The sequence below is a fragment of the Gopherus flavomarginatus genome, chromosome 2 (assembly GCF_025201925.1).
Source record: "Gopherus flavomarginatus isolate rGopFla2 chromosome 2, rGopFla2.mat.asm, whole genome shotgun sequence".
NCBI lineage: Eukaryota > Metazoa > Chordata > Testudines > Testudinidae > Gopherus > Gopherus flavomarginatus.
In genome coordinates this window covers 105,738,860-105,751,652 of record NC_066618.1, presented here as the reverse complement: position 1 = coordinate 105,751,652, position 12,793 = coordinate 105,738,860, and the positions used below count along the sequence as shown (strand labels likewise).

The window sequence follows — 12,793 nt, the reverse complement described above, 5'->3', positions numbered from 1 at the left end:
TTTCTCTAAGGATTCATCTTTACTCAGAAGGGACTGGCTTCATGAAGGCTAATGTTAAGTACAGTCAGCATGGATGCCAACTTGGCAATGCGAATACAACATTTTCAGTTATTTTACTTGCTTTTACATACAGAGGGCCCAAACACCTTGATCTAACTCAGCTGCTCTACATTCTGCTAGTTACAGTGATTCACCAGCAACTGCTCTTCCCTTGCTACTTCCCATCTTGCCCCTTAGGCTCAAGGGGGTAGACTAAGTAGCAGCTATATCAGCTTTATGTTGCCCAGGTCAGCTTTTACATCAAGGGCTGCCCCCTTAGGGGATGGAAGCAGGTCCAAAATCTGGCCGAGTGTACAGTACTTCAAGTGGTCACTGCTAAAATGTCAACATTTGCCAACTATTAGCATACAATCATATCTGAGATTATCACTGATATTGAAGTTAAATATGGTAAATATTGACCCTTATAAAACAGTATTTTACAGAAGGGCAGTGTGGTCTAGAGGATAGAGCAATAGACTGGACTCAGGAGACCTGGGTTCTATTCTTTGCTCTGGCCTGCTGAGTGACCTTGGCAAGTCACTTCCTCTTTATGTGCCTCAGTTTCCCTATCTGTAAAATGAGGATAGTGATACTGACCTCCTTTGCAAAGTGCTTTGAGATCTGCTGATGAAATGCACTAAGAGTAAGTACTATTATTACAGAGTTTTTTTAATCAGGAAAGCTGCTGAAGTGCACAAAATATTGATGAAAAGTACACCCAAGCTCAGTTGTGATGTCCTCAGATTAGAGTGTAAATTTGTAAGAGCAGAGGCAGTAGTTGTTGTTATAGTAACCTGTCATGCACTTCTGTGACTCCATACAAATAATCTTTATCCCAAGAATATACATTTTAATTAAAGAAAAACAGCAAAAACTAAGACAGCAAGGTATGATCCTTCTTTAAATCCTTCTTTAACTTTCCTTCACTGGCAAAATATTTGAAACCTTTAGTCTTTCTTGTACAAGTGATTATACATTCATGGCATCACAAGACCTAGCTGGATCTTGCTTTTCAAGCCACTCTATAACAAGAGAACTTTTAAGTGGCACAGTGGAGTTCTAGAACTACAGTCCTGTGTTCTGCTTCCAGTTTTATCCAACACTCTCTGAAATCCAAATCCACCCCTAAGTAGGGAGGCAAGGTATTGTGGGTGAAATTCACTTCTGTGCAAGTAGACAGCACAAAGCCTATGCACCACTTAAATTCTCAAATTAGGGCTTAAAAGGGAGTGAGTGCATGGTCCTTCTACTGGCCCTCTACCCAAAAGTGAATTTCACTCTCTATGTTCTGTCAGGTTTCATGCCTGAGCTTCAGTTAATGGGGAGTTTTGGTTAACTATTGGCTGGATAAACAGGGTTTCTATTATATTTCCATTGTAATGGAATACACTAATGCTAACTGTGCAGTCTGCCATTTTTTAAAAACAGAACACAGACAGCCTGTGGTTTTGAATACTGTCTAGCTTAATAAGGGATCATGATTGATCAACAGTATATAAGCAAAATATGTATCATAGCAGCTGTCCTATTAAATCATACCTGCATGTAGAGTTTGATTTTGTTGACAGAATGGACAAGATAGACTTTGGCCTCAAGCCATGCATGGATACAGCCTCCTTCATTATCCTCTTTGTTAGCTTTAAATTCGGACACATTGGACAGGACTGAGCATACAAACTGCTCCAGTGTGCCTTCTGTGGGAATCTGGCAGCGACAAAAGAAATAGATGAACACATCAGAGAACCACTCAGTATTATCACCTGTATCAACTTACTTGTCGGAGAAAAAAACAGAGCCGTGGGGTTGCTTTCAGGATGAACAAAGCCCAATTATCATAATCTAGTGATCTGCGATACCGATTGCAAAATGTACTCTGTACATTTTGACAGGAAACTCCAAAAAACTCATTAGCCACTACCTAGTTGTGTGCATTTCTGGACTGGTCTACATTAGGGAGGTTTGCATGGTGTAGCTTGAAACTAAATAAGTGATACTGGTGCAAGCCCCATTTTACACTGGTGCAGCATATGTCAAGAGGAATTTTACACCAGTGTAGCTACAGTGATGCAAAATTTACTGAGGCAAAAGAGCCACTAGATACAAAGATGTGATTGTTTAGGATAGATAACTAATTTATATTTATTACAATTCACAATTTGTGAAGCCTGACAATCCTTTTTCCTCATGGAAAGTCAATCTGACCTCTGTACCAAAATATTTCTAATTTTCCCAGGGAAAATTCCTCTCTTTCTTAATACCATTTCAAATCACTCTGTACATATTGACTAACTCATCCTAACAATAATCCTGTAATCAGCCTTTTGAAATTCTGATTTTGGTCATCTGTGACTAGGGCAATACTGGAGATACCGCAAAAAGATTTGTCAGCAAGCCAGTTGGAACATTAAACATGAAATTCAGGTATTCATACATCAATGCTGGGACTGTTTGGGACTGACATTCATGATCCTATATATTTCTTTAAGCAGCAGCAAAGCAGTGGCTGAAGATTCCCAGTAACATAAGAGTAAGGTAGGTAGATATTATTCCAGTTTTGTAGATGGCTAATCTGAGGCACAGAAAAATCAAGTGACTTTATGGTCACACAGCAAACCACTCTAGCTGGGATTAGGACACAACATTAAAAAAAAAAGTCTGAAATCAAGTTAACTAACAAAAAAAGCCATAGATGGACCCCATCTTTGCTAATTTGTCACATTTTTATTTGATTTTAATATGTTAAACAGGAAAATGAGTTGTATAAGAGCTGTTTGCCCTGCCCAAAGAATGCTGTTTGCACTGACAGAAGAAATGAGACAAGAAAAGAGGAAAACATCCTCTGTCAAGTTAACCACCCACAACAGGGAGAGCTCATAGGCAGCAATGGGAGAAAATCAGAGTTTTTCTGTAAACAGGTTTTTAAAAGGGTTCACTATAACAAGGCTTTTCCAAAAGCTATGCCATACCAAAGCAGTGCAGGCACAATAGCTATGTTCAGCAAAGTGCCTAAGCTTGCACATGCTAGTGCAACCAAGGACAGCTGCCAGTGACCCTGGTGCCTGCATCAGTGGCAAGGCAAGGGGCAGGACTGGGAAGGGGGGAAGTACAGCCACACTGGAGGAGCTGCCCACCTGGGGCACTGGCTTCTGCAAGCAGTGGCCCGACATGATGCTGCGGTTCCCGGGAGAGCCATGCAGCTCCACAGATATCTGATTTATATCCCCAGATATACATTTTGTATCCACACAGGGCTCTTACTCGTCACCAGAAACTCTTGTAGACCTACTTCATTGGGGTTCATTTAAAAAAAAACAAAAACTTCCTCTTCTTTCAATCAAAACTGTTCTTCTCACTGGGCCCGAAATAAGCAAATTTCTATCAGGAAGCACATTGTACCCCCGATAGCGTTTATAATATTGACAATGTCTGTCTAACATAATTTTAACCAGTCAACCTTTATTATTGCTCATCTTTGTACTCATTTTCTTCTCTTTGATTCAGGATTTTAACCTTCCTTAATTAAGTGGCAACCTTCTAGATTAAACTACTAAACAATACCCGCCTAAAGCAATCAAGATTTATACCAGTGAAGGAGGGGAGTTGTTATTTTAATTACAATTATTTGGTCCATGAAGTTTTCATCACATTAAATAGATGATCAAATAAATTAGCAATTGAATTAATTGGAAGGCACTTTATTTGCATTTCTTCTGAAAATAGAGAAGCTGGAGTCCAAAGTGCATGAATATTAATGATTGGTGAACACAGAGAACTTCAAATTCAGGATTTAATCTGAAACTTTAGAGGAACCAAACTGAACCATTCTGTGGTGAGGCGGCTGCCCCACCCCCTGAGAAAAAGGGCTGGAATAGCCCAGAGAGGCTGTGCAGGCCAGCAGCCAATCGGGAAAGGCCTGTGGAGAGCCAATAGGGCAAATGGAGAGGCAGCCAATCAGGGTTGGGCTGGGCCTATAGGAAGGCTGCCTAGCAAAGGAGAAGACTGTCTCTCCCTGACTATCAAGGGAGGAGGACTGGCTCCTGAGGTAAGGAGGTAGCACGTTGGACCTAGCAGTACTGGGCGGGCTTGGGGGAGCAGAGGAGAGCTCCAGCCGAGTTACCTGCTAGGCTGCGGCCCCTGCTAAAAAGGGTTGAGAAGGTGCATGGGACCAAAGGGGAAATGGACCAGGAAAGAAAGATGGACAATAGGGGAGCAAAGGAGGGCAGAGAGAGGCTGCTGCTAGAGGGTCCCTCGGTTGGGACCAAGAGTAGCAGGTGGGCCTGGGTCACCCCCTTGCACTGCACCTGGCCACAGAGGATTGGGGCCAAGACAGACTGCAACCTGCTCCTGAAATGAGGGTCTAGACTTTGGGGTTGTGGTTGGCCACTGAGGCAGGTGCAAGCCGAAGGACTGCTGTTAAACCGCCCTTCCCCCACACACACACCTGGAAGGGGGTGAGACTGGAGTAATGGGCATGGCTGGAGGGCAGTGTCCTGAAGAGGACGCTGACGAGCGGGGAGCAACACAGGTCCCAAACCAGCAGAGCAGACAACAGGCGAGACACCACGCACAGAGGGTGCTCCACAGCCGACAAGAGCTAATTCCCAGAGCAACCAGAGGGAGGGGCCAGCAGTGGTGAGTCCTGACACCGTCACACCTTCTCTTCTCTTCAGAAATGGAGTAACAGAGCTCAGGACTCTTCTGGGCCAACATCACAATTAGTGAGTTTACACTTTGATGCTGGCAGACCAGGTGCCAGCTCAAGCCAAGGCCACTGAGCCTCACAGAATACAGACCAATGCAGAGCTGGAAACCAGTATGGCTTGCATGTCTATTACAATAGATATTAGAGTTATAAGAATGTGTTTAGACTTTATCTGACTTATAATATCTATATCCCATGCAATAAGGTAATGTTTAAGTATTTTGCTCTGTAACTATAAAAATGTTTGCTAAGACTATAAACCCTTCCAGATATCTGTGGATTTGCACGACTCTACACCGGGGGCCAGGCTGAGGCTCCAGGTACCCCCACCGGAGCCCAGTAAGGGAGAGCTGTGAGGGTAGCTGTGGAGAGTCTGGGTCCCTCCACCTGCCCTGGATGGAGGGGCCGAACAGCCCCTGTCGCTCAGGTTCCCTGCCCAGGACAGGTGGAGGGACCCAGGCTCCCCACAGCTGCCCGCACCCCGGCTTTGGTGGGGATGTGCCTCAGTAAGAGCCATGCGGGCAGCTGTGGGGATCCACGGCAGACCCTCCACCTGCTGTAGGTGGAGGGCCCCACCAGCCCCTGTCCCTCAGACCTCCCACCCAGGGCAGTTGGAGGGTCTGTGCCGTGGTTCCTCATCGCTGCCTGCCCGAGTCTTACTATCAGGACCCTGCATGGATACAAAATTTTTATCCACATCCGCGCTGCTATCCACACAAGTGGTTCATGGATATAAATGGATATCTGTGGATTTGCTGTACACAAAAGGTGTCATCTATTTCCCCAATAAAAGAAGACCTATAGCCACCAGACAAGCCATTGTGGAACATCAGTGGACAAAAGACTTTGTTCATTGCTTCTCCCACACGCCTGAATAGGGTATGTGCAGAAGCTATTGTTCCATCACAGGTTGAAAGCTGGGGGAAGGGAATAAAAATCCCTGTTTAAAGAGAAATTGTTATCCCTAATCTGCTTGAACATTTGATGGATAAAGATTTCTGAGCATAAACAAGGTGTCCCCAGCTGTTTAATTCGGTTAGTCCTAAAGGACATACAGGAAACTTATGAGGAGAGGCTGAGGGAACTGGGATTGTTTAGTCTGCAGGCTAAAAGAATGAGGGGGGATTTGATAGCTGTTTTCAACTACCTGAAAGGGGGTTCCAAAGAGGATGGATCAGGACTGTTCTCAGTGGTGGCAGATGACAGAACAAGGAGTAATGGTCTCAAGTTGCAGTGGGGGAGGTTTAGGTTGGATATTAGGAAAAACTTTTTCACTAGGAGGGTGGTGAAGCACTGGAATGGGTTACCTAGGGAGGTGGTGGAATCTCCTTCCTTATAGGTTTTTAAGGTCAGGCTTGACAAAGCCCTGGCTGGGATGATTTAGTTGGGGATTGGTCCTGCTTTGAGCAGAGGGTTGGTCTAGATGATATTCTATAAAAGCTTGCATATTATAGCTACTGTCATCTTTTGGAATCTAAAACTGTATCTTGTTTGTGTGTCTTATGTTTACCTGTTTTAACCTTGTAAATAACTCATTTCTTTTTCCTACTTAATAAATCCTTAGTTAGTTTACTACAGGATTGGCACCAAGTGTAGTCTTTGGTTGGAGACGTGAGGTACAGTTGACTTGCAGTAAGTGACTTGTCCTTTGAGGTGACCTGAAGATTGTGAATTTTGGTGCAAGAGAAAGGCAGGCTTGCCTGGATGGGAAAATAGACCTGAGTACCCAAGAGGATCATCTGTGACTCCATGTTCAGGCTGTTATAGTGCCTGAGTTCACACTCGATACTTGGTTGGTAAAATCTAATTATAGAACTGTCATAACCTATTCCCAGATTTGGACCTTAGTGTCCAAAATATGGGGGTTAGCATGAAAACCTCCAAGCTTAGTTACCAGCTTGGACCTGGTAAAGCTGCCACCACCCAAAAAATTAGTGTTTTGGGGCACTCTGGTCCCCCCAAAAACCTTCCCTGGGGACCCCAAGACCCAAATTCCTTGAGTCTCACAACAAAGGGGAATAAACCATTTCCCTTCCCTTCTCCCTTCCAGGTGTTCCCTCCCTGGGTTCCTGGAGAGGTACACAGAAGCAAGCTCCGTGAGTCTAAACAGAGGGATTCCACCCTCCCTATTTCCAGTCCTGGAAACACAAGTACTTCCCTCTTTACCCAGAGGGTATGCAAAGTCAGGCTAGTAAATCTAACACACACAGATTTCCCCCTGACTTCTTCCTCCCACCAATTCCCTGGTGAGCTACAGACTCAATTCCCTGGAGTTCCCCACTAAAGAAAAACTCCAACAGGTCTTAAAAGAAAGCTTTATATAAAAAGAAAGAAAAATACATAAAAATGGTCTCTTTGTATTAAGGTGACAAATACAGGGTCAATTGCTTAAAAGAAATATGAATAAACAGCCTTATCCACAAAGAATACAATTTAACACATTCCAGCAACTACACACATGTAAATACAAAAAAACAACCCTATGGTCTTCCTATCTTTATACTTACAACTTGGAAACAGATTAGAAAACAGGAGACAGAAATCCTCTCATAGCCGAAAGAGAGTACAGGCAGAAGACCAAAAACAAAGGACTCACACACAAACTTTCCTCCACCCAGATTTGAAAAAGTCTTGTTTCCTAATTGGTCCTCTGGTCAGGTGTTTCAGGTTACTCCTTTCCAGGTAAAAAAAATTAACCCTTAGCTATCTGTTTATGACAAGAACACACATCCAATTTGGGGTTTCTGCCCTGGTTTGTTACACATCTGCCCTGAGCTTGGCATCCACGTTCATGAATCACTCCAGAAAGTTTGACAGAGCCTCTTCTAAAATAGCAGCATTTCAGGTTCAGTTCAGAGAAGCAGCCAATGCAAAGCAAGTTTGGACTCAATTGTTTGCCCAGATCTTACACATATACCAGGGTTTTTTGTTTGTTTTAGGAATTTATGAATCATTACAACATTTAATTCTTGACTATTTGCTCCCTACTAACATTATTAGAGAGGTTGTCATCTTTGCATGGAAAGATTCACAGCCACAGGCTTTTTTCTTTAAACATGAAGATTCAGTTTAACACATATGGGGATAAAGGTTGAAGTGTCATTTCTGAAAGCCCCTCTGGGAAGAGTAACAACCAAGATGGCAGAGCCCCCATCACCCTCATATTGAGTGAACAGAGCCTGGCACTGAAACTTTTTTTTTTAAAGTAAACAGGCCTTTAAACAGCTCCATATGCACAAGTGCCCGCTGAAGCTAATTGCATTTATTTTGATGGGAGCTGAGAGGAGACAATTTGCAGTCTTTTGGCTGCTGCATGAATTTCCATCATCGTCTCATTGTAATATATATTTACTTAACTGCCACTTCAAAGAAAATGTTGGGCAAATGGAAAACCACTATTTTATTTTTCCTCTCCTTTCATTTTATTCTGTATATTTCAAAAACCTACCTTTTAAATAACTCTGCTCAAGCTAGCGCACTAAAAGAATGCTTTGTGGATATGGTGGCTCAGACAGCAGCCCGGACTAGCTGCCCAAGTACAATCCTGCCTGAGTCCCTGGGTACCTACTCAGGTAACTAGCCCAACGTGCCTGTGCTGCTGCTGCAGCCACAGTAGAACTTGGGCAGAGCTAGAGCTCTCTGTCTATTTGCACTGGAAAGCACCCTCCCTGCTGCAGTGTGATACTCACACTAGATCTCAAGTTGCCTGTATCCCTTTAAGCCAGCAGTCCCCAATGTGGTGCCCGCGGGCGCCATGGCACCCACTGGGGCGTCTAAGTGCGCCCACATACTGGCCAGTGAACGAGAATCCACCGAAATGCCACCGAAATTCAGCAGCATTTCGGCGGTGATGCCTCTGGATGACGTTGCTTGTCGGCGGCATTTTGGCAGATGCTCGTCCGCTGCCACGGTCCTCTGTGGCTCATCGTCTGGCGCCTGACAGACAAAAAAGGTTGGGGACGACTGCTTTAAGCAATGTCCCCTTGTGGAGGATGCAAAGAAAGAGAAGATTGTGCTTGTGCCTTAAAGGGAGAGAGTACTTGAAATGTTCTCTCCCATCTGTACCCTGTTTGCTTCTAAATAAAACATTCTCTCACTCAGTTATAAATTCCTTCAAGTGATGATTGATGTTCTTCAAGAAGCTCATCGTGCATCATGATACAAATGTTGGCTGAACAAAACCTGCAATGCTTTCATTCAAGTTTGTGGATTGAGGCTGAGTGGGTGTCATTCACCTCGTATGAGATTATGCTGTCTTTTTTGCAATGGCAATGCCTACTAAGTAGCTACTTCTGAAAGACATTGCTTTAGCGTCTACGAGGGGTGAAAACTTTCATTAGTTACAAAGGAAACAAACAAAACAAAAAAGGAATGTTGACATTTTTAGAAACTTACCTTACTGAACTCTGCTGTATAGTTCAAGAGTTTTCCAATATGAAGATCATCTAAACCAAATCTGGATTCAAGTTCCACTTTGACTGCATGCGGATCCCACACAACATCCCAAAGAGTCAGGTTGTACCAAAAGCCTATAAGAAAAGATTAACTTAGGTTAGACATGTCCTAAGTTTTCTGAATTTGTATTCTAGTAACCAGTCTCTGATAGGATCCAGCTGTGACATTGTTACCTTTTTATGGGAGAGATACTAAGATGGGACTGCATTGGAGACAGACAGAAATAGTTAATATGCACAATTTCACTAGAAGTCTGGTGAGTGGAGTTAATCTAACAGTATAAAGCAAATAGTACATTTGTTGAATTTTGGTCTGTTGTATTAGTAGCCAATACCAATTTCACCACATTAATTCAATATTAGATACATCCCAAACAGTAAAAATACACAGTGGAGAGCTTTTATATCATTCAAGAAAGGATTCATATTCATGATTCAATACCAGTCCTCGAGGATGCCAAAGCCTTCATATTTTTGAACTATTCACAATTTTCACCCATCCTTAGATTTAAACAGATTCTCAATGCGTAGATGAGACAATGGTATAAGGAGGAGGGTTTAGATTTATTAGGAACTGAGGAAACTTTGGAGAAAAGGGGTGCCTATACAGGAAGGATGAGCTCCACCTAAATCAAAATGGAACCAGATTGCTGGCACTTAAAATTAAAAAGGTCATAGAGCAGTTTTTAAACTAAGGGCTGAGGGAAAGACAACAGGTGTGGAGGAGCAAGTGGTTCGGACAGCAACATCCCTTAGGGGAGGATCTATTAATGGAGATTCTCTATGTCTTAGTAAGGAGGAGAGGATGGATGATGATAAAATACAGGTAGGGTCTGATGAGAAACAGTCAAAGGAAAAAAGTCCCATTCAATTACATTATGTAATGGCAGAGCACTAAAAAGTGACAATTTTTTAAAATGCTTATATATTAATGCTAAAAGTCTAAATAAGAAGATGGGTGAACCAGAGTGCCTTGCTTTAAATGAGGGTATTGATAGAATAGGCATCACAGAAACTTGGTGAAATGAGGATAATCAATGAGACACAGTAATACCAGGGTACAAAATATATCGGAAGGACAGAACAGGTCGTGCTGATGGGGGAGTGGCATTATATGTGAAAGAAAGCATAGAGTCAAATGAAGTAAAAATCTTAAATGAACCAAACTGTACCATAGAATCTCCATGGATAGTAATTCCATGCTCGAATAATAAGAATAGCAGTAGGAATATATTACTGACCAGGATGGTGATAGTGACTGAAATGCTCAGGGAGATTAGAGAGGCTATTAAAATAAAAAACTCAATAATAATGGGGGATTTCAACTATCCCCGTATTGACTAGGTACTTGTCACCTCAGGATGGGATGCAGAGATAAAGTTCCTTGACACCTTAAATGACTGCTTCTTGGAGCAGCTAGTCCTGGAACCCAGAAAAGGAGAAGCAATTCTTGATTGAGTCTTAAGTGGAACACAGGATCTGGTCCAAGAGGTGAATATAGCTGGATCACTTGGTAATAGTGACCATACTATAATTAAATTTAACAATTCTGTGACAGGAAAAACCCCACAGCAGCCCAACACTGTAGCATTTTATTTCAGAAAGCAGGACTACACAAAAATGAGGAAGTTAGTTAAACAGAAAGTGAAATCCCTGCAAGCTGCATGGAAACCTTTTAAAGATACCATAATTGATGCTCAACTTAAATGTATACCCCAAATTAAAAAATATAGTTAGAGAACCAAAAAGTGCCACCGTGGCTAAACAACAAAGTAAAACAAGCAGTGAGAGGCAAAAAGGCATCCTTTAAAAAGTGGAAGTTAAATCCTAGTGAGGAAAACCAAAATGAGCATAAACCCTGGCAAATGAAATGTAAAAATATAATTAGGAAGACCAAAAAAGAATTTGAAGAATAGCTAGCCAAAGACTCAAAAAGTAATAGCAAAAAAAAAAAAATTAAAGTACATCAGAAGCAGGAAGCATGCTAAACAACCAGTGGGGCCACTGGATGATCGAGATGCTAAAGAAGCACTCAAGGACAATAAGGCTATTGCAGAAAAACTAAATGAATTTTTTGCATCGGTCTTCATGGATGAGGATGTGAGGGAGATTACCAAACCTGAGCTGTTCTTTTTAGGTGACAAATCAAGGAACTGTCCCAGACTGAGGTGACATTAGAGGAGGTTTTGGAACAAATTCATAAATTAATCAGCAATAAATCACCAGAACCAGATGGTATTCACCCAAGAATTCTGAAGGAACTCAAATACGAAATTGCAGAACTACTAACTGTAGTCTGTAACCTATGATTTAAATAAGCTTCTGTACCAAATGACTGGAGGATAGCTAATGTGACGCCAATTTTTCAAAAAGGGCTCCAGAGGTGATCCCAGCAATTACAGGATGGTTAGCTTGACTTCAGTATGGGGCAAATTGGTTTAAACTATAGTAAAGAACAAAATTGTCTGACATATGGATGACCATAACTTGTTGTGGAAGAGTCAACGTGGTTTTTATAAAGGGAATTCATGCCTCACCGATCTACTAGAATTATTTGAAGGGGTCAACAAGCAGGTGGACAAAAGGGATCAAGAGGATATAGCGTACTTAGATTTTCAGAAAGCCTTTGACAAGGTCCCTCACTGAAGGCCCTTAAGCAAAGTAAGCTGTCTTGGGATAAGAGGGTAGGTCCTCTCATGGATTGGTAACTGGTTAAAATATAAGAAACAAAGGGTAGGAATAAATGGTCAGTTTTCAGAACGGAGAGAGGTAAATAGTGATGTCCCCCAGGCAGGGCTGGCTTTAGGCCGATTCCCCTGATTCCCGTGATGCTCAGTGTCTGGAAGAGGGGCCCCACAAGGTAAGGCCCCGGAAGACAACTGCTGCTGAGGAAGGACCCTTCTCCGAAGTGCTGCTGGAAACAGCAGCAACCGATTGAGCTGCCACCAAATTGCCACCGCTATCTTCAGCGGCAGCGATTGAGCTGCTGCTGTCTTTGGCGGCATTTCGGCGGCAGCTCTTTCGAATTGGGCCCCACACGTCCTAAAGCCAGCCCTGCCCCCAGGCATCTGTACTGGGCCAAGTCCTATTCAATATATTAATAAATGATCTGGAAAAAGGGGCAAACGCTGAGGTAGCAAAATTTGCAGATGATACACAATTGTCCAGTTTAGTTAAGTTCCAGGCAGACTCCAAAGAGCTACAAAAGGATCTCTCAAAACTGGGTGACTGGGCAACAAAAGGGCAGATGAAATTCAATGTTGATAAATGCAAAGTAATGCACACTGGAAAACAGAATCCCAACTATACATATAAAATGATGGGATCTAAATTGGCTGTTACCATTCAAGAAAAATCTTGGAGTTATTGTGGACAGTTCTCTGAAAAATCCACTCATCTGCAGCAGCAGTCAAAAAAGTGAACAGAACGTTGGGAATCATTAAGAAAGGGATAGATAATAAGACCAAAAATATCATATTGCCTCTATATAAATCCATGGTACACCCACATCTTGAATACTGCGTGCATATGTGGTCACCCCATCTCAAAAAAGATATTTTGGAATTGGAAAAAGTTCAGAAAAGGGCAACAAAAA

At 42.5% G+C, this 12,793-nt stretch overlaps 1 protein-coding gene across 1 annotated transcript in view; it reads right to left on the bottom strand.

Annotated features, from left to right (window-relative positions):
* The window catches only part of ABCA13 (ATP binding cassette subfamily A member 13), a 294,970-nt gene that overhangs the window by 242,355 nt on the left and 39,822 nt on the right, over positions 1-12,793 (bottom strand). The window contains exons 8-9 of the mRNA XM_050937636.1: positions 9,140-9,273; positions 1,582-1,746 (exon numbers count right to left, since the gene is read on the bottom strand). Coding sequence (XP_050793593.1) covers positions 1,582-1,746; positions 9,140-9,273 — 299 coding nt within the window. The remainder of the gene's footprint in view (positions 1-1,581; positions 1,747-9,139; positions 9,274-12,793) is intronic.